The sequence below is a fragment of the Anas acuta genome, chromosome 3, assembly GCF_963932015.1.
Source record: "Anas acuta chromosome 3, bAnaAcu1.1, whole genome shotgun sequence".
NCBI lineage: Eukaryota > Metazoa > Chordata > Aves > Anseriformes > Anatidae > Anas > Anas acuta.
Window position 1 is genome coordinate 32,082,197 of NC_088981.1, and position 27,534 is coordinate 32,109,730.

Genomic DNA, 27,534 nt, shown 5'->3' on the forward strand with positions numbered 1-27,534 from the left:
TTTTGTCTCATTACATTCCCTCACTTCGATTGTTCAATTTTGTGATAAGGTTGAAGGACTCTGTAGGCTTCACTGCAAAAATCCATATCGGTCATAAGAGTTAATGAATATTTTCAGTTCCTTGTTAGTCTGTGCAAAAGAGAGCACCTTTGAAAGGCTTAAGCAGAATGATTTTCTTTAGAAACAATAATTACAAGTGTTAAAAAAGTATTGAAAGAGGAAAGTAAAAAATCAGATATTCATGATTCATTTATTTTTGGAGTCACTAGAATCAGTAGGTTTTCCTTGAAGAAAAGTAATTTAACTTGTTTTGTTCATTTATTAGCATGCTGTTTGTCCTTATCCGCATTATTTTTATGTGCTTTCATTTTAAATTAGTATCATAGCAAATAACTTATTTCTGAAAGTCAAATATATGCAAAAGATTGTCCAAAAAAAAAACCTAAAACTTAATGTAGTAAGCAGAACAAGTTTATTATATTTGTCTATGGTATTAATAATATCACTTTTTCAGGTGTGTTTAAGCATACTTAACACGTGGCACGGAAGGCCAGAAGAGAAATGGAATCCCCAGACATCAAGTTTTTTGCAGGTGAGCATTTCTTCTTTCTCTTCAGTGATCTGTCAGTCCTAAGAGTTTCTCTTCCTGTGCTTTTAAACCTGAATTTTCTTTCTCAAATAAGCGTATATGTAAGTCCAGAAAGTGTCCTATTGTGACATCTCTTTTCTGTCACTGGTAGCAGCAGTTTCATCTGAAATTGTCTAGGACATATTTTTCAAATGGACTTGAGCTTGGTCCACCTATATGTTAGGTCAACAAGCAAGGTCTGATCCAGAAGCTGTTAGTAAGAGTTGCTATCTGGAAGGTAAAAAGCTACCACAATCAGCCTGATTTCCAAGGAGTCCAGACCATGGGAGAACAAACTCGCATCAGATTCACAAGTGAGGGTAGATGCATCTACACACCACTCTTTAGTGAAGAGTGAAAAAACTGTGGGGAAGTTCATAAAAGTTAGATGTCATTTAATTGTGCTATTACAGGTATGAAATTAATATGTTGTGAATGTCCAGCACTGAGTCATTCTCAGTGCCTCTTTAAGATTATTTTTTTCCTTCCTCATGTAAACGTCCTTTCATTGTACCAGTAGCTGTGATGGGGTCTGTATTTACTTACATCCAGGCAGTTATATTTAGCAGCTACAATCAGACTATACATAACAGCAACATGAATTTGTCAGGACCTACACTGAAAACATAATACACAAAACTCCCAGGTCATATCCTTGTTCAAACTTTTTCTTGAATCTGCAAATGGTTATGGTGTTGCAAGTTGGAGAAAAGCTGCCTCCCCCCTCCTTATATTTAGAACTTGTATTTAACACGGGAAGTAGAATTTTTGTGACAGATATTTAATTTCTTTCTAAGTATTGTTTATACTGCATTGGTAGTTTTCAAATTGTGCAGCAATATGTAAGCACATATATTGCCCTTCACACATGTACTGATAACGTAACAAAATACGTAGCTATTTAAGACAGCATTGCAGGTGATTTTGGTATTCTGGGGCAGTAGCTACACGCTTCCAGTTTTTAACTCCTGGGATTCACCACCACAGACAAAGAAGGCTTATGTAGGCTTATCTTACCACAGAGTTTCTGCTAGAGGCATGTAATCTTAAATGATCTTCATTACCCAGAGACACTATTCAGTTGTATTGAGACCTTGCTTTTGTAAACAGCTTCAGTAAAGCCAATCCTGAAACTTAGCAGTTCTGAAGCCTGCCATGAGGAACGTGTAGCAAGTACTGCAGTCTAACTTCACTGAACTGTTTTTTTTTTTAGCTCTAGTTGCACTGGATGCCATTTTATCAGTAACAGTTCTGCGAAACCTCAAAATTTGCTAGAAATTGTTTACTGCTATAAAAATCTAGAGTTCTGTCTTCTCAGAACAATGATAAATCATCAAGCCTTAGTTTGTCCTTTAAGCTCTTTGCAAGTTATGCTGGTGAAACAGCAGCGTATTCCTGTAGATTGTACTTGTTATTGGTGTCTTAGAAGATTTTACTCATTTTTTTTTCACCGGTGCTTTCTTCAGTTATAAACTGTTCCCTATTGTCAAGTCTTACCAGTTAGGTTCTCTAAGTAAAGGGGAGTACTGTCTTATTTGATCTTTAACTCTGGGCTTTTGATGGCAAAAGCCTATTTATGAGGAACTCCAAATTCTGAAGTTCCTCATAAAGTTCTGAAGAGGTTCCTAGAGCAGTAAGCTTCCAAGTTGAAAGACCCAATGAGTCTTTATAAGATCAGCTGTTATCAGTGTTCTTGAGATTATTATGATGGGGGAGTTTTGTGCCAGTTACTTTGTAACGATGTAATTGTTGTACAAACTGATCCAATTGGTTGGATGGTGCCTTGTTTGCCACGTTGTTTTTGACAGTGTGACAAGCCACTTCACATTACTTAAAATACGTCCAAACAGCTATTTAGTACTTGATTCTGATTGTTGGTGTGGTTGGGCAGGATTACTTTGCTAGTAACAACAAAAAATAAAGGTGTGTGCTAGCAAACTATCAACTCAGAAGCATGTAGTCATTTGATTGACTTAGTTGTCATGTGAAGCAATATCTTACTTGCTACATGGAGAAATCTGGACCTTTGGACTTCTTTTAGTTTTCTCCTAAAGTGGCCAGTGGAGGTTGCTCAGTGGGTTACGTCCCTGCCCATGGCAGGGGAGTTGGAACGAGATGATCTCTGAGGTCCCTCCCAACCCTCCCATCCTATCATTCTATGTTCTTTCTATAGCAGGCAAAAGATCCAAGTGTGCAGAAAGCACGCTATGTGTCTGAAAGTAGCTGGCTGGTTTTGTGTGTATTTATAAAATAGGAATACCACCAACCCCCTTTTTTTTTTTTTGAAAGACAACTTCACTGGCTGGCTACCTTAGGAGAAAACCAAAAGACATCCAGAGGTCTAAATTTCTCTTTCATTATTATTCAGTATAATGAAGACAATCCTTATGAAAACATTTAGAAAGACTGCTCTGACTGAATGCTTTAATAAAAAACAGTGGCTTGTGGCTAGTAGTAAGATAGCAGTATAGTGTATGAAGAAGCCTTGCAAGTACCTTTAAGTTTTGATGTTTTATGTAACACCTTTCTATAAAAACAGTGTTTGGGGGACAGGAGCTTCTTTTTTTTAATTTTTGTTTTGCCAGGTACTGTAGTTTTCCACAGAGCCATATAATTAGAATTTGGAAACGAGTGCAAAGCATAGTGCCAATTAAGATAGCTTTCACAGGTATAACAGATTCAGTTATGTTTGTGAAACAGCTAAAACTCTTTAGTGAAACACAGTCTGCTGCATTTATGGTCTGCCACCAGTCCTCACTTTGGTGCTTGGCTTCTTCGGGATGTACTAAGTTATGATAATTGACTAAATAGCTCTTAATATTTTCAGTTTTATGCCATAGAAATGTGTTGGGCAATAAGCACATACATAAAGCAAAAGAAAAATGTGCAGTGACGTTTTCAGGGTCCCTATATCATTTTCTCAATTTATTCCTTGGAGCAATAACTTCATAGCACAAGGTACATTTTCAGATCCTAGAAGACTGTACAGTTTCCGTGTAGTAGAACTGCAAACCTGGATTTCAGCAGAAGTGACTTGTTCAGGAATTGGCTGTAGGGAGCTGTTTGATCAGTCCCCTAATGGTTCAAGAATGGTCTACTGCAGTGTGGGGAAGTTAAGGAAGGGTGGTAAAAAGCCAGCATGTGTAAATAAGGAACTTCTGCCTAAGCTCAACTACGAAGAGGAAGTCCACAGAAGGTGGAGGAGGGGATGGGCTACATGTGAGGAATATCAAGACATTAGACAAATTCCTTGGGAAAACCAAAGCTCAGCTGGTGTTGAAAATTGCAAGGGATATAAAGAAGAAGGACTACTTGTAAGTATGTTGGCAGCAAAAGAGTCTATAGAATGTGGTCCTGCTGCTCAATAGGACAGGAAGCCTGCAGACAAAGGACATGGAAAAGGCAGAGGTAATTGGAAGAGGTTATCTCTGAACTGTGGAAGCTTCCTGATGGCTGGTAAATCTCACCTCTGATCCAGTCTCCTTCAGAACCCTTCTAGCCAAATTTGTGAGATGTGGATTACAACATACAGTGTAAAAGGGGCTGGACCAATGGCAAAGAGATGAGGAAGATGTAAAGAAGATGGAGCCAGACACCTCTTAATGGTGCAGAGCAACAGGAAAAGTACCCGTTGTCACAAGATGGGACATGGGAAATTTTGATCAAGTATTAGGAAAAAAATTTTCACTATGAGGGTAATGAAACACTAGGACAGATGTCCAGGAGAGATTGTGGAATTTCCATCTTTTGCTCTCCCTACAAGGGACAAGTATGATTTGGGGATCTAAGCTGTATTTTCGTACATAGTGTAATTCTCCCAAGATTCAACCTTGTAATCAAAGTTTGGAATCATAAAACTGATGTAGAAAGGTAGCAGGAAATTGCATTTTCAGTGAAATACTTTTTCTTAGATTAATGTTAGATTTGGTTGTTAGAAATCTCGTGCAGCATTTAAGTTTAAAATGCTAATGCTTTTTAGGACTTGAGATTGAAAATAACAAGAAAGCTATTGGAAGAAGTCCCCCCCACGTACTGGGAGAAAAAACACTTTGTAGCTTTTAAATAGAAAACAGCTGGAGGACTAAATAAATTGCTTGGAAAGAATCAAGTACTACATGTTTTTTCTGGCTCAAAGATTAAACTATTGTCAGACCACCCAAAATGCTCCTGCAATTAACTTTTCTGACCCAAATGAAATTGGAAAATTGGTTTAGTTTCTCATTCATTACAATTATAATATAGAGTAACAACTGCTTATTAAGGCTAAGAAAATACAATGCTGCATAGTGTCAAATTTCTCTACCATAGCTATTTTAAAATTATATATTTAAAGTATAAAACTCAAAAAAGCAACAAACTAGTTCTAGATACATGTAAAGGCCACAGATGTCTCAAACTCCCCAGGTATCTGAAGTGTTGGACCTGACGTACTCTACATGGGCTTTGCATGTGTACGTTACTCCTCTGCCTTTTAGTGTCATAAATGACTGGTTTCTTGCTGGGACCTGATTTGTGAGGAACATTTTTCTTATATTTGACTATATTTCTCTGCATTTTATTTTTTTGGTGTAATGCAAAATCGCCATGGCTGCTGATAGTCCAATGCATGGCAGGCAAGGGAGACAAGGTGTAGCTCTCCACCTCAGCTCAAAGGGGGATGCAAGTTCACATTTCCCACTGCACAAGCATGTGCCCTGTCCATTAGGATAAAGGGCCAGATGGCCCTTCTGTGCTACAGCTAAGCCACATCAGCTACACAATTACAAACAGAAAGCTTCATGGCACCAAGAGAAACAATAATTTGGTTCTGTGAGGTGATGGTGGGATTAACCTGGGTCATACAACTGGTTCTTGGCTGTTGCTTTGAAATGACTTACTTGTTTGGCATTGTGTCTGTGTAGTGAATAAACACATGGAAGAGAGGATGGAAAGTTGGAATGTTTTTATGCTGGCATTGCTGCAAGAGAATCTGAGAGAATTCCGCTGTTAAGCACAGAGCAAAACTAGCTAGTTGTTGGGACACTGCCTTGGTCACTGACGCTGTGTCTATCTGATGTAAACTGTGTGTTCTGCATGTTCGAAGAAAAAGAATGACTCTTGTCATTCACATCCAAATTCACAAACTGGACTCCTAAATCAGGGGATGGCTCCCAGCTTTGAATTGTATCTAGGCTGGAAGGACAGGCAGCTGTAGAAACAGGTGCCCTGAGTTGTTTTTTTTTAATCTTCTGCAGTGGATATCTTACACCTACATATGCTGTGTGCTGGAAATGCCATTCTTAGGCATGTAACAAGAAATGATCAACAACTGTTGGTTGAAAACTCAACAAATGCACTTTCACAAAAGGATACAATCAGAAATCTCCTCCTTTTAATGTTTTCTTCTGCTTGTATTTGTATTTTTTGTTGTTTGTTGTTTGTTTTTTTTTAACTTAGTTTTGTCGCTTTCTCAGTGTTTGAACTAAATATATAGTCATAGGTCTTAATTTTTAACCATGTAGTAATGATTTCAGTCTGGAAGCATGGACATTTCCTACTTGCAAGTAGTATGTATTACAAATGACACTATTTAGTCAGAGAAGTGGTTTTGCACATGAGGTAAGCAAAATTAGGCATATTTGTAAAAAGCAAATGAGTAGCGTTTTTAATACTTACTTTTCTCTCTTAACAGGTGTTAGTGTCTGTCCAATCCCTAATACTGGTAGCAGAACCGTATTTTAATGAACCAGGTTATGAACGTTCAAGAGGTACTCCAAGTGGTACCCAGAGCTCCAGAGAGTATGACGGAAATATACGACAGGCAACAGTCAAGTGGGCAATGCTCGAACAAATCAGAAATCCATCGCCATGTTTTAAGGAGGTAGGTTTTGTGAAGCTAAGTAAACTATACCTTGTTTACATTGGAATAGTCAAGGAAACTGATCTTGTAAACATTTTTCTTGCAGTATGTTCCTTTTCACATATGCTTTTTAGTACAAGCAAAGAATCATTGTTTAGTGGAGTGTGGAAAGTAATGCAGATACTTGGAAGCATGCCTTGCACGAGATGTCTGTTTTATCCTCTTTAATCCCTGGGGCAGCTGACTCTAGAGACTAAAGTGAATAAGGATTTACCTGACTTCACAGATCCCTGGGCAATGCACAGGAACTGGGACTTCTAGGCAGAAACCTGTAAGGAGGGCTGGCATGCAGGTTGATAAGAGGTTCACAGGGGTTGGCTCACTCTTAACACCAGGTGGTGCCTTTTACATCCCAGTGACTGCTGTTGGATCAGCCTTACAAATGGGCATTCAGTGTCTCTTAATCAGCTTAGCTAACAGCAAAGTATTTTTCTAAGAAACGCGAATTTGAGTCAAGTATTAGGGAAACACTTTGGATATGCCAAAACAATGTGAATTGGAAAAATACTTTTAAATGAATTCCAGCCTTCTCATTATTCGTAAAAGGATCCATAAAAGACATCTATTCTTTGAAAATAACTGTCTTGATAAAACCAATACTATCCTTCACCCATTCACACTGCCTTAAAAATACTTGCTTTAAAGAAACTAATCTGTTTACATGCCTGAAAATGGACTAAAACTCAGACATACTATTGTAGAATAATTTAGGAACCTCTCTCAATATCTCTAGTCCAATTCCTTTCTCAGAGCAGGTCCAAACAGACCAAAGGAAAGAAGAGTGGAAGGTACACTAAGAGAATCTGTGTGAATATTAATGCAAACTGGGTGATCAAACATGAGTCATCTCATGGTACTACCAGCAAATAGAGAAAAATACATTTTGCTCTAGGCTATTGAAACTACAGCCATTTCTAAGTTGAGGTTGAACTTGTTTTCCATTGTTTCCTTTGCTTTCCATTGTTTTCCTACTAAAATATGGAAGAAGTAAAACTATTCTAAGATTATTCACACTGCTAAGTGTGGTATCTGAGTAAGAAAACGGTCCCCTGTCCCTTTCTGGCTGTTGATTTAAAAAAAATAAAATAAAAAATCCTTTGGAATGCAAAAAAATATCCATTTAAACTACTGTGTCTTATGGAATGAGAAAACACTTAACCTGCATACCAGCAGTTAAACATTTTTTTCTCCAGGTGCCTTTAGGCATGTTTCTTTAGGACAGTATGATGAAATCCTCAAGACTGGGAGAAGAAATATGAAGATCTGATAACTTTGAGGAAAAGTTCAAGGCTGAGATAGGTTGCTTTTGTGTTAAAAAATAGTCATACTAGCTTAAGCATGGCGTCTGACCTAGTGTTTTTTCAACTTTTGATAATTCCAATAATGCTTCTGTGAATACGTATTCCTTATCATTATGAAAAATGGCATTTATTTTTGTTGAAAAAAGGGGGAGGGAAATTGTGCTTTGGAAAACATTACTTTTTTTTTTTTTTTCCCCTGATGCAGTAGCTGAATTTGCACCCAAATGAAAATATGACTCTTGAGTATTTATCTAAGACTAGCTTGCTGTTGCAATCTTCATTTTTTAGGGTTGTGCTAGGAACCTTACCAATTGGATAATCACTCGGTAATACAAATGCAAAGGCATCCCCGAAGCTTAGGTCTCAGAAAGTATTTGCATCCTTCAGCTCTTGCTACCTTTTGTCTTAACGAATCTGAGCTGTCTTCCCTTTGGTGTCTTAAATGACAAGTAGGCTCAGGGGATCTAAAGCGCCAGTCTGTGGGAGTTCTTCCAAACTCCATTAAGGATACAAGGAATGCATCCAGAATTGAGGCCTATTGTGCTTTCAATATGCAGTTTTTCTTTAGACAAATAGCTACATTCTCTAACCTCTAGAGAGAGAGATGATTTTGTCAATTATGTTGCAATATTGGCAAGAACCCTCTGTGCTCAATAAAATTTCTTTAATTTTATTGTTTCTTCCAACAGGCAGAGTTCTAGAAAGCTATTAAGACAAAGGCAACACTAAGAAGAATTTCACAACTTTGTGTGATTTGTAGTTTGTTGGTGTTTTGTTTGCTTTTTAAATTATATAGTGGCCAACCTCCACCTCTTGGTTCCATGCTGAATTATCCCCGTAGTGTTTGGGTTTTTCTCCTTACATCCATTTAGACTCACATTTGGTCTTGCAGGTTTTGTACTGTTAAAGTATATGGTTCTTAGATAACAACACTATGTTCTTTCATCCTGAATCTTTTCTTGCAGGTCATCCACAAACATTTTTACTTGAAAAGAGTGGAGATCATGGCTCAGTGTGAGGAGTGGATAGCAGACATACAGCAGTACAGCAGTGACAAGCGGGTAGGCAGGACCATGTCCCATCATGCAGCAGCTCTTAAGGTGAGACTCACTTTCAGAATTTTGTTAGGTAAACCAAGATCACAACTGTTGATGACACTGAATAGCAGCTGAGTTTTATAACAACAGTGATTTAAAAACAAACAACAAAAAACACTAACAACTTTAAAATGTGTAAACAAACTGAAGTTTGACAACTGTCATGAGATAAAGTGAACATGCGGGCCCCTTTCTTGGTATTTTTTTCTGCAAGATTTCTCTTTAGTTCTTATCCTACCTATTTTTCCATAAATACTAACGTAAAATACAAACATTTTTGTTTTAAGAATTAGCTTGCTTTTTGTTTATGATAGAATTGTTGTACAACTAATCTTCGCTACAACTAGAGCTTAATTCCTTGCCAGAAAACAAACTTTGGGGATAGATAAGCACAGTCATTAAACCATGATCCATTACTTTATGCATAATCCTTTATGTTTTATCCTGTGTTCTAAAAAGTTTTATCAATACAGTTACAACTATTTAAATGTTTTTCTCCTTCCTAGCCAAGTATTATCATTTGCATATTTTGTGTCTTCCACATGGACAACAGACCTATATACAAACCTTTTCATGTAATTAAAATTGTAATTTTGATTTATTTTTTTCCTTCAGAAAAATAGTTAAGATTTCTTTTTGCTATTGTTATACCTTGTGTCCTTTGAATGTGGCTGGTCTTCAAAATGGAGTTACTGTGAGTTACAGGAGTTACTCTGATCACAGAGAATAGATGTCAGTCAACTGCAAGAGAAATAACATTTATACTGATAAACTTATTTGCTACATTTCCATTTGCTGCCTTGCATTTGTCTCCAGTAGCACCTGCTGGCTACTGTCACTATAAAGAAAGTATCAATCTGTAAAGGCAGAGAACTATGAGAAAAGATTATCCAAGCAGTTAAACGATACATTAAAACCCTTTCCACTTACTCCTTTTGTTGCCTTCTCTCCTCTAACATTGTGAAAAGCAATGTTGTGACTTTGCTCTTCAGCACTGATTTCTTTTTTGTACATTCAGCGTCACACAGCTCAGTTGCGGGAAGAACTTCTAAAACTTCCCTGTCCTGAAGGACTGGATCCAGATACTGATGACTCCACAGAAAAATGCAGTGCCACAACAAGTTCAGAGGAGACGATGTTGCACGAACAGGTTAAACCCAGCAGCAGTAAAGATATCCCCCCTGATTTCAAGTTATGAGTTGCATTGACATGGACTTTCTAGACACAAAGGCTTTGAAGCACAAGCCAAATATGTCAATATTTGTATGTAAGAAGCTAATTATGTAATAGGCAATGAAATTGAAACTATACTATGCCCTTAAGGATATACAGTTTAATTCAAGATGATCTTTTATTTACCTGTACAAGAGTGTAAACTTTTTTGTGCTTTTATTTTTCAATTGTGAGAACCACTGATTGGTATGTTTAAAAAGTTATGTATACAAGAAATGGATAAATCACTGATATATAAGGGAAACTACCTTAGGAAAGAATGTTTACTGAATGTTTATTATTTTTTTTTACTTGTAGAGTGAGGGCGGTTGTAACAAAGAATATATATTGGTCATTCTTACAGCTACTATTTAAAGTCAGAAAATTTTCACTGAATTTGATAGATTTTACGTTTGGCCATATATTCATGCTCATATTTGATTCTAAAGAAAACCTCCTGTATACTTCAATAAAAGTTAAATGGACATGATCCCTCTTTTATGATTTACTGGTACATTTTTTAAATAAACTGCCATAAAATACGTTATAGCTGAAGACTTGCACTTGTATGACTGAATTCATTACAGTCAACGTATTTAATTTTATGCTTACTAATTCTAAAATGCAGACGAAATAAATGCACATGGTTTTACCTCATGCCAAAATCTGGACTTCTGAATTCATCTTTTGTTTAGCTAATTTATGCAAACTAACAGTATTCTAAATTTCTTAAGGGCTATTCTGGAACAAAGTCTTTTCTGTTGAAATGTCTGATTTTTACGTAATAACTGTACTTAAAGTACTGACAGTGGCAAATGACATGCCATGCAGGAATCTTACCGTGCTGTAGTTCCTACTGTACAGGCTTATTTCCAATTTGATACTGGCAGCCACGGGTCCCTACCTAAAAAGAGTGAGGGATTTGGTTGATTCAATTATCGAGTCTTGCTTTTAACATAACATGCATTACTATCGCTGTTCTTAATTTTTAAGTAGTCCTTGAAGGACTAAAAAGTTCATACTGGTATTACCTCAGACTAATGATCTGTTGTATTATTAATAGTATAAATCAGGCAAAAAAAAAAAATCTTTTTTTGTTTTCTATTTGTTCTTTGTTTATAAGTATCACGCTGGAATTTTTTCACTTTTTGTTTTACAATGTATTATTTCTAATCATTAAAAGTGGCACCAACTGAGGTCGTGTTCTTATGCTGGTGGTTAAAAGACATGCATAGTTCTGACCAAAGTACAATTTTTCTGTTTTGTTCATACGTTGTGTTATTCCAAGGCCTAACCTGATATCACACACCTTTCAAAACAGCAACTTACGCACTTCTTTGTTACTTCAGGGACTCCTCCTTAGAAAGCAAAACAAGCAGTTCTGTGCTGTTGTTACATGGGTAAGTTTATAAAACAGAGTTTATGCCACATAGTCAACATGTTAGACCTTTATCAGTGTTAAAATAGCGCTGCAGTTCTCTAGATTGGTTTTTATTTACCTACTACTACTGTACAAAGGGACTGTGGTATTCTTGTAAAGGCTCCAGAAGCAAAATTACCCACTAACTTGCAACTACATTTAAGTTGGTAGATTCTATTAAAGCTCTTCATTTAGTACTTAAACTGCCTGTCTGCAGTACAGTCTTTTTATAAAATCCTGGCATTTGTACCAAAAAGAAATGTCCAGTATAAGATCCACCTCATACTTAAAGATGTTTTTTAATCATTAAAAAAAACACTAAAATAAAAAATACCTAGCTTGCATTGATCAGCCATTAATAGGGCAGATAACATGATTGTATCTTTTTCTCTAGGCTGTATTTATGGGACCATAGTGATGCTAATGTGCAGTCACTGCTGTTTACATCTGCCTAATTAAACAGCTGCATGGGAAATTAAATTCTAATTTGTATCCACATACCAACTTTTTTGCTTCAGCCTTAGTGCTACAGAGCAACATTGTACCAAATTAATTCAGTGATTCAATCCTTAATAACTTGCAAATATGTGAGTAAACTGTAACCTTGACAACAGATGCCAAATAGGTATTTTCAGATTTTTTTTTTTTAGGTATAACACAGTGTTAGCTACATTACTTTGCAGTAAAAGCTTTCTAAATTCTGAGGCATGTTGACAACAGACATGGCTAGTTCTCATACCTCTCAAAACATCAATTTAGGTACTTCTGTGTTACTTCAGGCAATCCTTAAAAAGCAAAACAAGCATTTTTTTAAATCATTTACCATCAAATTCAGTAGAAACCTGTGCTGAGAGGTCACAATTTCTAACCATCACACTGGTCTCTGTTTTTATTATGCTTTCTTCTAGAAACTCTTTTTTAAAAAATAAAGTAAACAATATTTTCAAAAGCACAAAAGACAGCAAACTGCTAATTGGAGCCTTATGGAATTTTTCCGCTTGTTTTGGTACTACCACAGGCCCAAGATTCACCACAATCTACCGAAGAGGGAGCAGCGCAACAGCTACCAGTGAGATCCCACACTCTGTGAGAGCAAACCAGTCATTACAGTCATCTCTACACATAAACAACTTCTATTTTGTAGCAGTAAACACAGTACAATTTGCATACAGACACGAACGCTACCTCTGACAGATGTATTTCCTTCAAATGGAAGGTGTGCTCTAACTGCATGGCTTAATGCTCCTCTGTAATTCTACTGCACCTGTGTAAAAAGGAAATTAAAAAAAAATCCAGAGACAAAACTCAGCAAAAGATAAACATAAGAATGCTGTGGACAACTTCCCATTTCACTCCAATAATTACACTTTAGATGTTTAGGTACTAAGAAAATAAAGTATGTGTGAATACAACCTGTCTGGGTCTATGTCAGCCTGCGCGGTGGTGTTAGTTGGTTTTCCTGTTGCTTTTTGTGCTCTCAGCCTCTCACATAAGTTCTGGGTAGTGATTGTGCACTTGTACCAGCCTGTTAAGGAGATGACTATGCAGGAGGTAAAAATTATTCCAGCACAGGTAAAGCACTGGACTACTGATAGCAGGTAGAGAGCTTAAACGTGGGCCTGTCATCAGAACTGTAGTTGAATAGTGATCTGTTAAACAGCAGTAGAGCTTCAATTCTTTATTTGGAAAAAATAAGCTCCAATTTGGAAAAAAAAAAAAAAGCTCCAACACAATACAGTAAAGAAATATACCAAACAGAGGTTAAATTGACTAAAACCATCATAAATAGTGTAGTATACCAAACAGAGCCCTCAGGTTCTGGCAGGAACCACAATGTTCGGAAAACATGGCTCCAAAACAGTATTTTGTCCCCTGTGCTGTGCAGTTTATACATAGGATGCTTATTAGGGGAGCTTTTCTTCCCCAGCATTCCTGCTGTTACATAAACCATGTTCTATTTTACATCCTCAGGCAAATGACTCGATAGGCAAATGGCCATATTATTAATTTACTTTGTTTACCTGTAAGTATCTGAACAAAAATCCAGCTGACCTACATTTAAGCCAGGACTATGCTGTGTTATGCCATTCCCTCTAAAGAAAAATTATTTAGGCTTAGTTTTTTACCTGGAGTTGCTCTGGCTTGTCTTTCATTTTCTCCTCCACGCTGCCCATGTGTTAGTGGGTTTTAGAAGTGTTCTTTTCTTCTGTCCCCAGAAGCCAGTCACCATCATGTGGACTCCCCTCCCTGGACTGTCAACTCCCTATAGATAGAAATTAGAAAGATTTTTCAATGGAAAGCAAAGATTTATATTTTCCTTAACCTAAGGAACAAGTATAAGGCACATAGGCCATTTCAGGTGTATATACTCAATTTATTACTTTTATCACATATATATGCATGTATATACTTATACCTACGTTATGTTAGGGAGTTATTTGTGATCGAAAAACACTTCTCTGAGCATTTTCCCTCTCTTTTCCCATAAATGCTCATAACATAAGGAAGAAGGCACAGGCATTTATAGTGGAACGGGAGCTTTCTGAAGTATGGTAAGCTGAATGTTGTAAAAGTAGTTTCCACATTTACTAAAACAAATGACAGGTAAAAACATTTCATTTTCCTGAGATTTTGTTGGTGCTGCTGTTTTATTCTCTGGAACACAGGTGTAGAAAATACAATATCTACCCACTGAATTACTACAGTAAAGCTCCAAAATAATCTCACCTCTGCCTCTGTTTCTGATAAGGGCCCAAAGAAAACAAGTTCCAATATACAATGCTCTATCTCGATTAAGAGGGTTCTGCATATGTTACCTGTCATCTTTACAGGCAATAAACTCTAATCTTCTATGCTTCTTGCCTCAGAAGCAACTTTTTGGCCTTTGAGAAGTGCTAACCTGATCTACTCACCTCTCTAGCTATATTCATACTACTCCTTTACATTAAAATTATGCATACAACCTGTATCATTTAATATGATGATCTCATCCTCAAATGTCTAGATAGAGTATTAATGCTAGAGCTGGTAACATTTCTGTAACTCGTACAGCAAAACCTTGTATTTAAAGCTGTCCAGGTAAAAATCTGGAAAGGAAGGAGACAGATTCCTGTTTCTGATAATTGATTTAATTTCAGGAACCAGTGCAACAGAGCCCTAAGAAAAATCTCCGGGGAGTAAGAAAAACACAACATTTTGTCACGCTCTAAGACATTCAGAAATGAGGTAACCACGGTGAGACTTGCACACAAGTTAAATATGGACAGCAGTGCTCAAAACTGTACCAAATATACGTTTATAAAAATAAACAAGCAGGTTCATCTGCTGAGGTTGCTAGAGCAATGAGTCAGACGTACTTTTACATGAGGAACAAAATTAAAACTCATCAGGAATGGCAGAACTGACATTCTGAAAAGCTTCAAAGCCATTTGCACTTCTCGCTGGTTCTCAAAGCTCCCACCATAGCTCCCTGTGTTACGGTATAAAAACCTGGGCGTGCTTCCCTGCTCCCAGTGTTGTGCTCCATGCTTGCACCTTAAGGACCTGATGCATTTTTTTCCTATTTGCCCTGGACCTCCACTCATCGTTCTCTTCCTTTCCTCCAGCCCCAGCCCTGCAGCTACGCACCAAGCCTTCAGTGGTTCTTCAACTCTTTGCACAAAGCTCTATGGCTACAAAGCAACCAGATCCCATACCCCCAACAGCAAACAGAGGAACACAGATTAAAAAAAAAAAATTAAAAATATCCCCCCAATGAGAAAATTAAAGAAAACTAAAATCTCATAATTAAAAAAAAAAAAAAAATCCCTTTACCATCATTATAGAATGCCTCTGTTGCTTCATTAAGCATTTTCTCATTTAGCAGAGCAAATGGGAAAAGCATGTGGTCTGTTTTTGTTTTTTTCTTTTTTCCCCATTTTTTCCATTATCTTTCAGATATTTAAACAAGCGTGTGATTCAGGAAAAACAAAAGAAAACGTCTAACAACCTGCTCCTAGATAATGATTTAGAAGTCTCCAGAACTTCAGTTCTCTCATCTTGAGATTACAGGCTAGTTTTCAGATACTGGAAACCTTTGCCCTTAACGTAAATTAACAATAACCATAGCGATGGTAACTTCCTGGACAGCACACTTTCCGTCTGTCCAATTTCCTTTGTCAGAAACCACGGGTAATAATTATTATTTCCACAGTTAGGTTTTAAGCTGGCTACGAGAAGGCAGCGATGAGCTGGACACCTCACAGCCGTGGGGCTGCAGTCTTAGCAGCACAACTCAGCCTGGAGCATGAGGGCACGTCTTCAGCACTGCATGAGGGGTACCGGCACGGTTTGTTTAGGACATAACAAGGCCATCATCATTACACACACACAGCCAGCCTACCCGAGGCCTTCTCATCCCGGCTCTAGCTCCAGTTCAAGCTGTCCCAAAAACCTTGCAGATGTTTGCTGGCAGCGTACTGAGCGATGGTTCGAGAGGAGACAGAGGTGGCACGGCACATCAAACACCAGCAGCCAACAGCAGGACTGCTGAAAAGGAAAGGGAAGCTCCAACAATTGGAGGCGTCCTCTCTGCTCCCAGGTTGTCACCGCAAATCTCTGCTGGGTTTTCAGGCAGTTTCAGTGAAATCTGTTGCAAAATAATACAAAATTCACAGGGGCTGGTCCCCAGATCAGCAGCAGTCACAAGAGAAATCATCCAACCATCTGGCTGGGTGAATTTTGCCATAGCATGTGGAATTCTGGATAAGTCCCAGAGCATTGCAGAAACCTCAGACCAGGAAAAAAAAAATAAGTTCTTCTGGATATAATGCAACACATCTCCTGTCTGCCTCTTGGTCACTGAAGGCAACAGAGTGTGCAGCCAGGTCGCACGCTCTGAAACACCTGCTGCCATGTGGCTCCCTGGGAGGCTTTAAGCATTAGCAACGTGACGGGTTTAATAGAGACCACCTGATTCAGGTGGCAGAACAGGGAAGGCAAGGGGGGAAAATTAGATCCAAGTGATTATTTAGCTCAATACAGACTTCACTCTGGCTTAAAAAACAAACGAACAACAAAAAAAAAAATACACCAAAAAACCTACACATACACACTCAGTCACAAACAATTGCTGTTGATGAAGCAAATGGAGACCGAAACAAAGGTACTTGAGAACAAAATACCTGCTTGTATCTGCACTGCCTACGGATGTGTTCAACCTCCTTCCACTCTTTTCTAGCTATTCCTCTAAGGAAATCATTCACATTAGAAAACAAATAGCCAGATGAACAAGTGACACACAGCAGGGAACTGAACATCAATAACCAGAATCAGAGGAGGACCCAAGCCATTTAAACAAAGAATAGGAGAACAGAACATGGCTCCTGATAAACAGCTATGCAATTCAGGAAAGATGTCCTGTCCTGTAGAGCTCTCAGAAGTCCACTTTGCTGGCAGAAATCAGCGAAAGGCAGCGCTGAAATTCCAGATTGGACAGAGAGAAATGCAATAGCATCCTGTATTACTGGAGGTTTTAATGCAAGACATGGATTACTCATCTGAATAACAGAGATGCTACGCTTCCTTGTAGTTGCATGCTGCCTCTGGTAATGCTGTCTTCCTGAAAATGGTAGTCTGACTTGTGTGAGCGTGGTTTTATTACTTTAAATACACTTTTGCTTTTGCTTGCAAATGCATTTTCAGAATGCAACAGCAAGTGATTTTCCATTGCCAGGCGTGCCCTCAAAGACAGCTGCCCAGTCAGTGTCACAAAGGACAACCTATGACAGTAAATTCATCCAGTTCTCATTTTCCCCTGCTAGTTCATTTTCCACATTTCACCACGCTGACCTTCTACGCATCAAAGCTCCACTGAGGCGCCAGGAGAGCACTCGGTGCCCTGGCATTCACTGCAGCCTGTGACCTACCCGTCACAATCTGGGGGCCCGCAGCAAAGCGTCAGCTGTTGTACTGAAATGTTCTACATCCGTTCCCAAATACTACATCCTGTCACTGATGAAGGGTTTCCATGCAGAATGAACTGCCAGAGGTCTGCCTCAACCTTTGCTTTCTTTTTATCAGACTGAACTCGTGCCATAAGCCTTCTGGAGGAAACACCACTATTTACGTTTTTCCTAAGTGTAAATATTCCCATGGTTAAAAAGCTTTTGCCTTAAAGTCCTTGGTTTTTCAGTTAGCATATGGAAAGAAAATGCTTTATTTTAACACTTTAATTCAAGATCAAGAAATTGACTGGTGGCTGAAAAAGACGGAGAGTTTTTCTCGACCTGGCCATAAACCAGATAAAATGGCAAGTTCTAACTCTAGAAATCTTTAGGCCGTAGCCCCCCATTTTCAAACATGCTGTCACTTAAACACACAAGTATTTTAAGGGTATATTCAAAAGCATTTAAGCAAACCGGGCTTACCTATTTGTTTCCTTTAGCATAGTTCACTTTCACACTTAGCAATGTGGAAACTACTCTTTCTACAGCAGGGGAACTACCTGAAATCCCTTCCAAATCAATCAACCCTGCACAAAAGACAATTGCCAATCACACAATTATCACTTTGCAAAGCTTACTAAAACAGACTGATTTTCTTCCATCACGTACCTAGGAATACAACAGAGCAATTAAGCAGAGAAAGCTCCCTGGGCAGTTTCAACGTACGTCCTCCACCGGGAGGAAACACTGCAGTCATTTTTCTTTTTGTGTGAACGTTCATACAGCTACCAGATTGAGTGCAAACAAGAAATACTAACCCCTAAAAACTTTTAATCTTCAGGCTAGAGTCCTTCATAGCAATGAAAAATCTTTCCGCTCCCAGGAGCTTATTTGCACAGATAAAATAGAAACCAATTCTCTTACCTAAAAATGCTCTTTTTCAGCACGATGCCAAGAAACTGACAGAACATACAATACTTCCAGAGGTTTTACTCAGCATCATTTTCTCATCCTAGCTTATGCCTTTGTATTTAACTTGTTATTTATATAACATTAAGGAAGAAGACAGGTCTGTGTGAAGGTAATAAAAATGTTACAAGTGCCATTTTAAGGTACATATTAGGAAAGATGATTTGCTCTTTGTTTTTTTTGTTTGTTTGTTTGTTTGTTTTTTGTTTGTTTGTTTTTGTTAGAAAACAATTTTGCCATTCACATGGCCATCCTGTATACCAAGTCCTCTGCCCAAAGCCAAGTGGATCATAGAATCGTAGAAATGATGACCAGGAGGGACAGCCAGAGGTGACTGCCTGCTCTTCCCCAGCCTGAGCATTCAGCTCCCTCAATGACCATTCACGGCGTATGTGATGGAAGTCCCCTACGATCCTCAGCCCTGAAAATTTAGGCTCTGCTTCAAGCTTATTGCTTTCTCCCTTTTGTCTCTAGTCCCAGTTACGTAGCAATGTTACTATGGATACCCCACATTTAGAGCTTACTCCAGTTACAAGATGGAATCTGAACATTTTAATGTACTCAAAATCCAAACCATTTTACAATAGGTGAAGAAAACAGGGAGGAAAACTGAGTAAAGGTCATGTGTCGCTTTACAAAGGCTAGCCACTTCCAGTTTCTCTCATAGTTGCAGTAAAACCATTAATCATAATAAACTCATTTTGTCTAAAAGCAGAGGTAATACATTTTTCCATGTAAATCACTTCATTGCCATGACAGAATGATGTCAGAGAGTCTAAATAGGTGATCTAATAAATTTTCCTTTTGGAACATTGTTTAGCACTAAAGGTTACAGCGGGGAGGGGCAGAAAGCAAGGGACATGATTGATGTCAGCTGCTGGTGAGAAAAATTTCATTTTAATTTTCATAGAACGGACCTAAATATTATACTGACATAGGAACACTGCTATAGACTGGGGAAATATATATCTATAACAATATTGGAGCAGTGAGAACCCAAGACCTTTCTAGAACAAAATTATTCTTATAAAAAACAATTGGAATATTTATAAAAAACAATTGGAATAAAAATTAACTCTAAATTGTTTAATATCATTCAGCTGTTTAAGGGCTATTTTTGAGCAGTAATTCTGCAGTTCATGTTTACCATTTGTGCACATATATATTAGTTAAACGTTATTTATAACTAAAATTAGCTCTGCCTCTACTTTGGCTATGTGCACAAAAATTTTTCACTAATGAGTAGTACAGGAGAGAAACAGCATTTTATCCCCCCCAACAACAACCAACAATAAAATAAATGAATGTGCATGAATTGCAGTTTATACTTTTAACAAAACTGTGACTATTTAGTGAAATCCCACAGTAGCATGGGAGAACAAAAACATATAGCCTCATGGAGATGGAAGGACTGTGGCAAAACCTAAAAATCAAAGCTGCTACTCCCAATTTCTTTGTATCAAATCTCCCCGAGTCAAGCTTTGGAAGAAATTGCTGATTTTGATTTGATACAAACTATTTTTTTTTTTTTTTGTTCACTTCACTTGAGTAACCAAATGGGAAAATAGAGGAAAAACTGTGTTTTATGTAGCCTTAATCCCTGCTCTTTACTGCAGCAGTGGGCATACTCAACAATCACAGCCCCGCTGGGTAAAGAACAGCAATTCTTCTCTTTCCACACAGTCGATCTAATGAGAGGTGCACCACAGCCCACGCAGACTGACTGCAATGAGAGAATCAAATCCCCTTTAAAACAGCTATTTCATATACAGATGAAATAGCAAACTGGATAACCCCTCAGCATTTATCCAGCTGTTAAAATGTGTTTCACCACCTCTAATGAGCGTTGTGGCTGCAGGGCTGGTGCTCTATCTGCTTCCCAGTCTGCTCCTTTAAGGCCAGCTTTTTGCAGAGAGGACACTCACATCTTCTCTTACAAATCAGACACCTCAAAGAAACAAATACCATTCTCCACCACAACTAATCGGGGCAAGAGAGAACACTTAAAAATATGCATTGGTTGGTTATTTGTTTGTTTTCACATTTAAATTATACTTCAACACCTGACTCCAAAAGAGAAGCAGTTTCGTCAGGGCTGGTTATTTCTGTTAAATGCTTAGGAAGGACTGATATTTAAGACAAATGCCAAAATTGTCCATTTCATCCATCCATGTGCATCTCATTTCAAGAGATCACTGCTGTGGAAAGGCGATGGCCCCACTCCTCCTCACTTCAGAGCTGCACTCCTACAGCTGAGCTGCCAGAGGAGCTCTGGTGCCCATCTCTCCTCTGCCACCACTGCCGGTGGGATCCCCAGCCTGACGAGCCGCTGCCTGTGCAAAGAGAAACCTGCCAGGAACCGGAGCCTGCCAAGGAAAAGCTCTCCTTGGCATCAGAGCAGCCTCCAAGGAAGGGGCAGGGGAGTGCAGGTGGAAGCAAGGCAGGTCTCACCACCCTCCCCTCCTGCCTTTTCAGGGCTTTTTGGCCAGCTCAGCTGCTCGTGCAAGTGCAGCATCAGCTCTTCTACCTGGCTGATTTTTAATCTCACTCTGTACCTGTCAGTTTCCTTCTCCATAATGTATATATAGAGAGTGAGAGGATTTTAATAGATCCTTCAAGGACTTTGATTCATTGTAAGACAGTTTCTCAGTGAATTCAACCTAATCCCTTCACCAGTGATATTTATTCATTTTTATTCAGTTTGGTTAGTTCACCAATTTTAAATTCCTCTAAACGTGCTCTGAAATTTATATTTTGGGTAAGGTGTCCTTGCACCAGGAAGACCTTAGTACAGAGTAATTCTGCTTTGTTCTGATAGAGATGACGTGGTGCCTTTCCTTTTGAGGAAGTCTGGTAGGTTTCATTGATTTGTCAATATTGATACGGGAGAAGGGAAAGGAAACACATTAATGTGCAATATCAGATGTTTGGGATTATCTGTAGCTGCACCTTGGTTCAAAGACCTCTTGGAGGACACCACCTTGAATGAGAACTCAATCAGTCAGGATCTGGGTAGGATAACTCCCCAAAACATGGTTTTTGTTGCTCAAAACAGGGGCAACACAGCATCAGATCTGAGAAATACTGACTCAAGTATGAATTCCTCTAATAAATTTAAAACTGTAACTCACTGCTCTCGAGTGCTGTTGCCCTGTATGACTCCTTTTATCGATTCACAGTTTTTTTCCATTTGCTTATCTTACTTTCACTACAAAAAATACTATCAACTTTTTGAATGTTTGCATTATTTTTCCCTTCTATATTCTCTTTGTTCATGCACAGCTTGACTTTTTTCTTTAAAAAATGGTCTCTTCTGTTAATGTGAGGGCCCCCACTTCAGACTATTTATGTAGTGTTTAGTAATTACCTCATATTCAAATACCCACTTCTCTTACTTCATACAGCATTTTCTAGGTTAACAAAAGAAGCTCACAAATTTCACGAAATCTGTTCCTTAGAAATTGTTTTTCAAGCTCTTCACCTTTCTGCCCCTCTTAAGAAGAAACTATAAAATGGAATTCAGTAATTGAGAAACAAGGATTCTCCTGAATAATATGTTAATGTAATGTTTAAGTGATAATGACAGAAGTAACACAAATGAAAAGGGAAATGTACTCAGACATTTTCCATATCACATTCAATTGCAGAACAGACCACAGCTGCCAACCTTGTATTTTTTTTTGTACTTTAAGAAAACCGAGCATTCATACTTTCGTACTCCTCAATGTTGATAAAGGCAGTTTATTTTTAAAATTCATACCGAGGCTCATTATCATCTAAAGCCATTGCTAAAAGCTGACAAATTAAACCTGCCAGCTATGGATATATTAAATTCTCCCTAATTCCCTCAACTTACTACATGCTGAAACCAATTACATTCTTTTTTAAACTCCCAGTATTTTTGTGTGCCTATGTGTCTCACTTTAATCATTTTCTGTCAGATGCACTGCAGCACGCCAAAGAATACCACCAACCAATTTGCAGAAGTGTTGTATGCAGCATCTGCTGAAGTAAAATTTCTCTTTCCTCCGTTTCCACCGTCTCAGCGACTGCACTGCAGAACTGCTCCAACCACTCACCAGTCACAGGTGACAACTTACCAAGACCTCATTGGAAATCTGCAAGAGTGCCATCTCCCTGTATGTGTGCTTGACCTATCAGGCTAAAATGGTCTTTATTCCAAAGCAACCAAAGAGGTTTTCTGGAGAAAAAGCTGTACATAGGGCTGTATGGGGGAGTGAGTAGGCTTCACCTGCTTGGAAAATTCTTATGGTTTCCAGTGAAATGAAGTAGACTTCAAAGCAGAAAGATTGGTGTACTTTCTTGGTCAGCCACTGATCCTCTCGCCCAGATGTTAACCTCTGCCAGCAATGCTGCCAAAACTGATCAGGCTGTTCTTATGGATACTTACATGGTATAAAAATGGTGTATGTAATAATTCTTTTCCTTGACAGTAACAATAATGGGTCAAACCTCTTAAATTTTCACCTTCTCCCCTTATTCACCACATCCTGAAGAAGATACCAGAGTTCTTAATATCCACATATGTAAATTGGTAGATCCTGATACCTCACACAACTACCAACATCCACTTCTATTGTCTATTTACCCTTTCTTCCACAAACTCACTCACGCTACCTTTCACATAGCATTACAGACAAAAGAAAAGAAAATCCTTCCAGGCTTGTCTGCAGTGCCACTTCTCTGTACTCTCTCTCACCAATTTTCAGTATCCACCATGACAGCTTCTGCAACATACTGATTGCATGTAGACGGAGGATTTGTAGCAATTTCCATTATTTACTTATCATCCAGAACTTTTTATTAAAAAAAAGATAAAATCAGACAAGATGCAGCTGTTCACACAGCTGGTTTCTGAAAAGAGTATTTTCTCTGCCATTTACTACATTAGCCCTCCATGGCATCTCCAAGTATGTCTTACAACCACTCTATATTCCCATCTGAAACACTGAAAGAGTTTCTGTCAGGCCACGTAGTGCACTAATAGGCTTAACAGCCCTGACCAGCCTCCACCAAGGCCCCCGCACACACCTCTCCCATGGGCTCCAATGCTCTATTTATGGCCTGACCAGAGCCACCAGCCTCCCTTGTTATGGTGTTGGTCTCCAGCTCAACCACGGCCATGCCCAACCCACAGGCCTGGCTTGACCTTGGACCTGGCACCGTGAGCTTTCAGGGACCCTGCCCTACCCTGCCACCTGCGGGATCTCCTCAGCTCACAGGCCATAAGGAGCAGCTGGTGCTTACTGTGCCCTGACCATCCTGGGGAAAGGACTGCTAGCCAATGCTTCTCCTCTGATTAAGATCTCTAGGCCCTATTTTAATACACTTCATTAAAAACAAGGAGCTAGCTTTCTGGGCAACAGGTAAATGAAGCAGTTACTCTGCAATACTGAATTTAGGCTAGTAGTTCTTGGTAAATAGGCAAGCGTCTTATGCTGAGTTTGTACAGAGCCTGCTGTGCCAGTCAGTGTGAGAGGCTAATCCTAATGTGGGTAAGTAACAATTCAGCTTTGGAAATTCAGAAAGGAAGGGCCTCATCCTCTGCTTTTGTGAGCTAGAAAAGCATTATTGAAATGTTCCCTATTCAAAAGACTATCCACAAATAGGAAAAATTGCAAGCACTTGTTACATGAGCACTCTTTGTTTGCAAGCAAAGCCCGAGCCAGTGGCTCTGAACCACATGTCAACATCAGAGAAAAAGCTGTCGCTGTTTCCTCACATTCAGTGAATGCAGATGAATCACTTAAGAGAAGTCATTCTTGGTTTTGATTTCATGCTGTAGCATACTCACAGCTTGAATATTATCCTGTGTTGGACTTGCCAAGTTTCTCACATTTGAAACGTACCAGCTGCCAAAATTATGCCTAAGACCAATGCCTCACCCTATACAGCAATATTTATCAACAAGATGTCTCCTTCGTTTTTCATCTAGTTGTTTGAAAAATAGGTCCAAGGTTCACTCACAAAAACTGTAAGAAAATTTAAAGGTAGGTACTCCACCAGAGAAATCTGGAAGATTTTTACAAGGGCAGATACCTGACTACAGCAGCGCTGAAGCATTTGGTGCAAAAAAACAGGCTACTACTGCATTAGCACAACAAGAAGTAAACTTTACGATTAGCATTCTTAAAATTTCTTCTATATTTTACTTTATCTTCTTAAAAAAGATGAAGATGTGTTCATCTTCACACATTATAGAATCTGTAAATTCACACATTCCTAGGGAAATCATGAAGACCATCTGTAAAAGTACTGGGACATCATTATTTCTAGGAAGTTAGCCTTTTCCTGTGTCTCAGACTACTCTTCCATCTTGAATTGTACTGAAACACATACATGAGGACACATGGTCTCACTTCCAGTAAATAGATAAGCATCATTAGAATGATAAAATTTGGGAACAGGGATAGTGGTTTTATTTGTTCATTCATTTATTAAAAGACAGCTAACATCTTCTAGTCATATTCAGCAAATAATTTTTCAGTTAATTCTGAACATCTTTGAGATTCCCACAGTACATCCTTTACAGCAGCTACTTTTGGCCATGGCTGCTGCTTTTTTGCAGCATGAAGGACAAGGACGAGAAAAGCTTGGCTGGCCTCAAGCCCTTGGTGGGCTCCTTTGGAAGAGAGAGGTTCTTAGTGTCACCTACAGTCACTCTTGCCATGAAAGCTGAATTTCACATTTCTCTTGAGTTAAAATGTGAAGCCACCTATCAACTGATTTAGGAGTCCTTCAAGGCTTACAAATGAATAAACTAGTAATAAAGTATTATTTACATTTACTCTTATCTATGTTTCTACAGAAAAGCAACAGGACAATGTTTTAAATTTGGCTTCATCTATCAGTACAGCTCTGATGCTTGAAAGTTTTGTAAATAAATGTTCAAAGGAAACTTAATACTGATTATTTCTGATTTACTTTAATCCATTACTACTGCCGCAAATTATTGGTCAGCAGTTTTAGTTAAAGTGTAATTTGAAAATAACTTTAACTTCAAAAAAGGAAATCCTGGCCTCAAGCACTCGCATGCAGACTGAAGTCCTTTCCTCTCTTGTCAGTACTTTTTAAACTGTAACTTATAATTGAGACCTCTTATACAGTGAGGAACAAGAATCCCTGGAAGTCACAACTGTTGTCCTGGGTCCAGACAAAACATTTTAATGTAAAAAGGGAGCAGCCAGTGCTGTTGAACCTGGGAACCACCGGAAAAGTGCCACGTGGCAGCAGCAACTCCAGCAGCAACTTTCAATTTCACTGAAATATGTAGTATCTAATGGCAACATTCAGCTGATCTTCACAATGCTAAGTGTGGTGAGAGAATTTTAAAGGCACTATTTTAATTTTTCTTCTTCTTTTTTTTTTTTTTTACATTTAAATTATAAAATTTACATGCCTATCAATGATACTACAGATCTTACTCATAAATTTCTCTTAAGCCCTACTAACAAAGAGGTTTCATTAAGAATATATATTGTATCCAACAAGAAATAAACATCCAAACAATATCATCCTCAACTTTGCAATCCAAGGATCTGGGCAGATCTGACTCAACAATGAAAACATAAAGAATTTCATCTCACACTTTCTCTCTAGCAAGTACTTTTTTAGAAACTTCTTGTCAAGACTGTGCTAGTACCCGAAGCAAAGCAATACATCCTCCATCTTGGAAACTCAACACCTTAGCAATAGCTAGCAGTACAATGACAGACACAGAAAAACTTGACAAAGAAAACAGGCTTAAATGGAACAAGAACAGATTTACCTGGGTGAAACATTATTCATGACAGACATGCAGCAAGCCAAGAGCTAACATGTTCCAACAGTGATGCAGACAACACAATGAAGGGATAACCTCCAAAATGTGGAATTCCTGACAGCATATTCCACCTGTTCATAGCTAAATTCTAATAGGTCTTTTACTCAACACACTGCCAGAAGACAGACAAAATTGTCTAACTAGAGAAATGCACCAAGAAATGTAAAGGTTTCTGCAGAAATATCAGCATCGGAAGATAATGATATCAACTGACAGTTCAATGCTTCAATAGATACCAGGGTCAAATTAGTCCGACAGCTTCCTTCTGCACTCATATAATTCCAAAGCACTTAACATAAAGAAACAGCAGAATATTCACAGATTCAAGAAAGAAATAACTGCAAGTTTCAAACAAGTAAATACATAAAACAGAGAAACAGATTAAATTGCCACAAACGCATAGCGCAAATTGCTAGCGAGGGATTGTAGTACCATGTAAAATTCCTGAAAGTTTTGCAAACATGAAATGTAAGACTAAGAAGTTTGTTTGCCAAGAACAACTTTGAACAGTCTGAAATAATTCTGACCCAAAGTTCCATCTGTTTAATAAATTCCATGAAGGGCAGAAAGACTTAGTCGACCTCACGACCTCATAGCGAGTTCAAATGAGTAATTCTAGGCACAGGCACAAAGCAACAAGAACATACACAGCAACCTGACTTCTCATTCCATGATCCCAGGGCCAGCCAAGTCGCTGTACATCAATCCAGTCTTCCTCGTCCTTCCCCAGAAGACATCAGCATGTTACAGTCACAAATTCTGTCTCAGAACTGAAATCTGGAGATTTTAAGCTATGCATGTTTATTTATAAAAATTATACCACTAACTGCAGTACAAGACAAAAGTAAACTCTGACAGTGACTTACATTGCCAATGATAACAGGTTTTAGCCTAGAAGTAAATACATGGATGCTACGGCACTGGAAAAGCAGTAATAAAATTAAGCACACAAAGCCACATCACACAAACAGAAATTAAGAGACAAGAAAATATACCGGGAGAAGTAAACACTTTGAAAATTTGTGTTCTGTGAGAGGAAATTTTAAGGATCCTTGTGATAAAACTAAATCAGTAGTTCTGCAAGCACAAGAGTTGGTGAGGTCTGGATTCCTATTGATTTGTGTCTCAGCTGACTGCAAGACTGAACTGAAGCTTTTCCCACTCTCAGGGTATTTAATGGTTCCCCAGGCCCTTTGTCCCCTTTCTCCCCTGCCCCAGGTTGAGTTCTCTGTTATATGACA

At 38.4% G+C, this 27,534-nt stretch overlaps 1 protein-coding gene across 8 annotated transcripts in view; it reads left to right on the forward strand.

Annotated features, from left to right (window-relative positions):
- The window catches only part of BIRC6 (baculoviral IAP repeat containing 6), a 172,629-nt gene extending 161,827 nt beyond the window's left edge, over positions 1–10,802 (forward strand). For all 8 annotated transcript variants that reach the window (XM_068676459.1, XM_068676462.1, XM_068676461.1 and 5 more), the window contains 4 exons: positions 515–592; positions 6,300–6,488; positions 8,794–8,928; positions 9,944–10,802. In XM_068676459.1, coding sequence (XP_068532560.1) covers positions 515–592; positions 6,300–6,488; positions 8,794–8,928; positions 9,944–10,123 — 582 coding nt within the window. In that variant the 3' untranslated portion in view covers positions 10,124–10,802. The remainder of the gene's footprint in view (positions 1–514; positions 593–6,299; positions 6,489–8,793; positions 8,929–9,943) is intronic.
- The last annotated feature ends 16,732 nt before the right edge of the window (positions 10,803–27,534 follow it).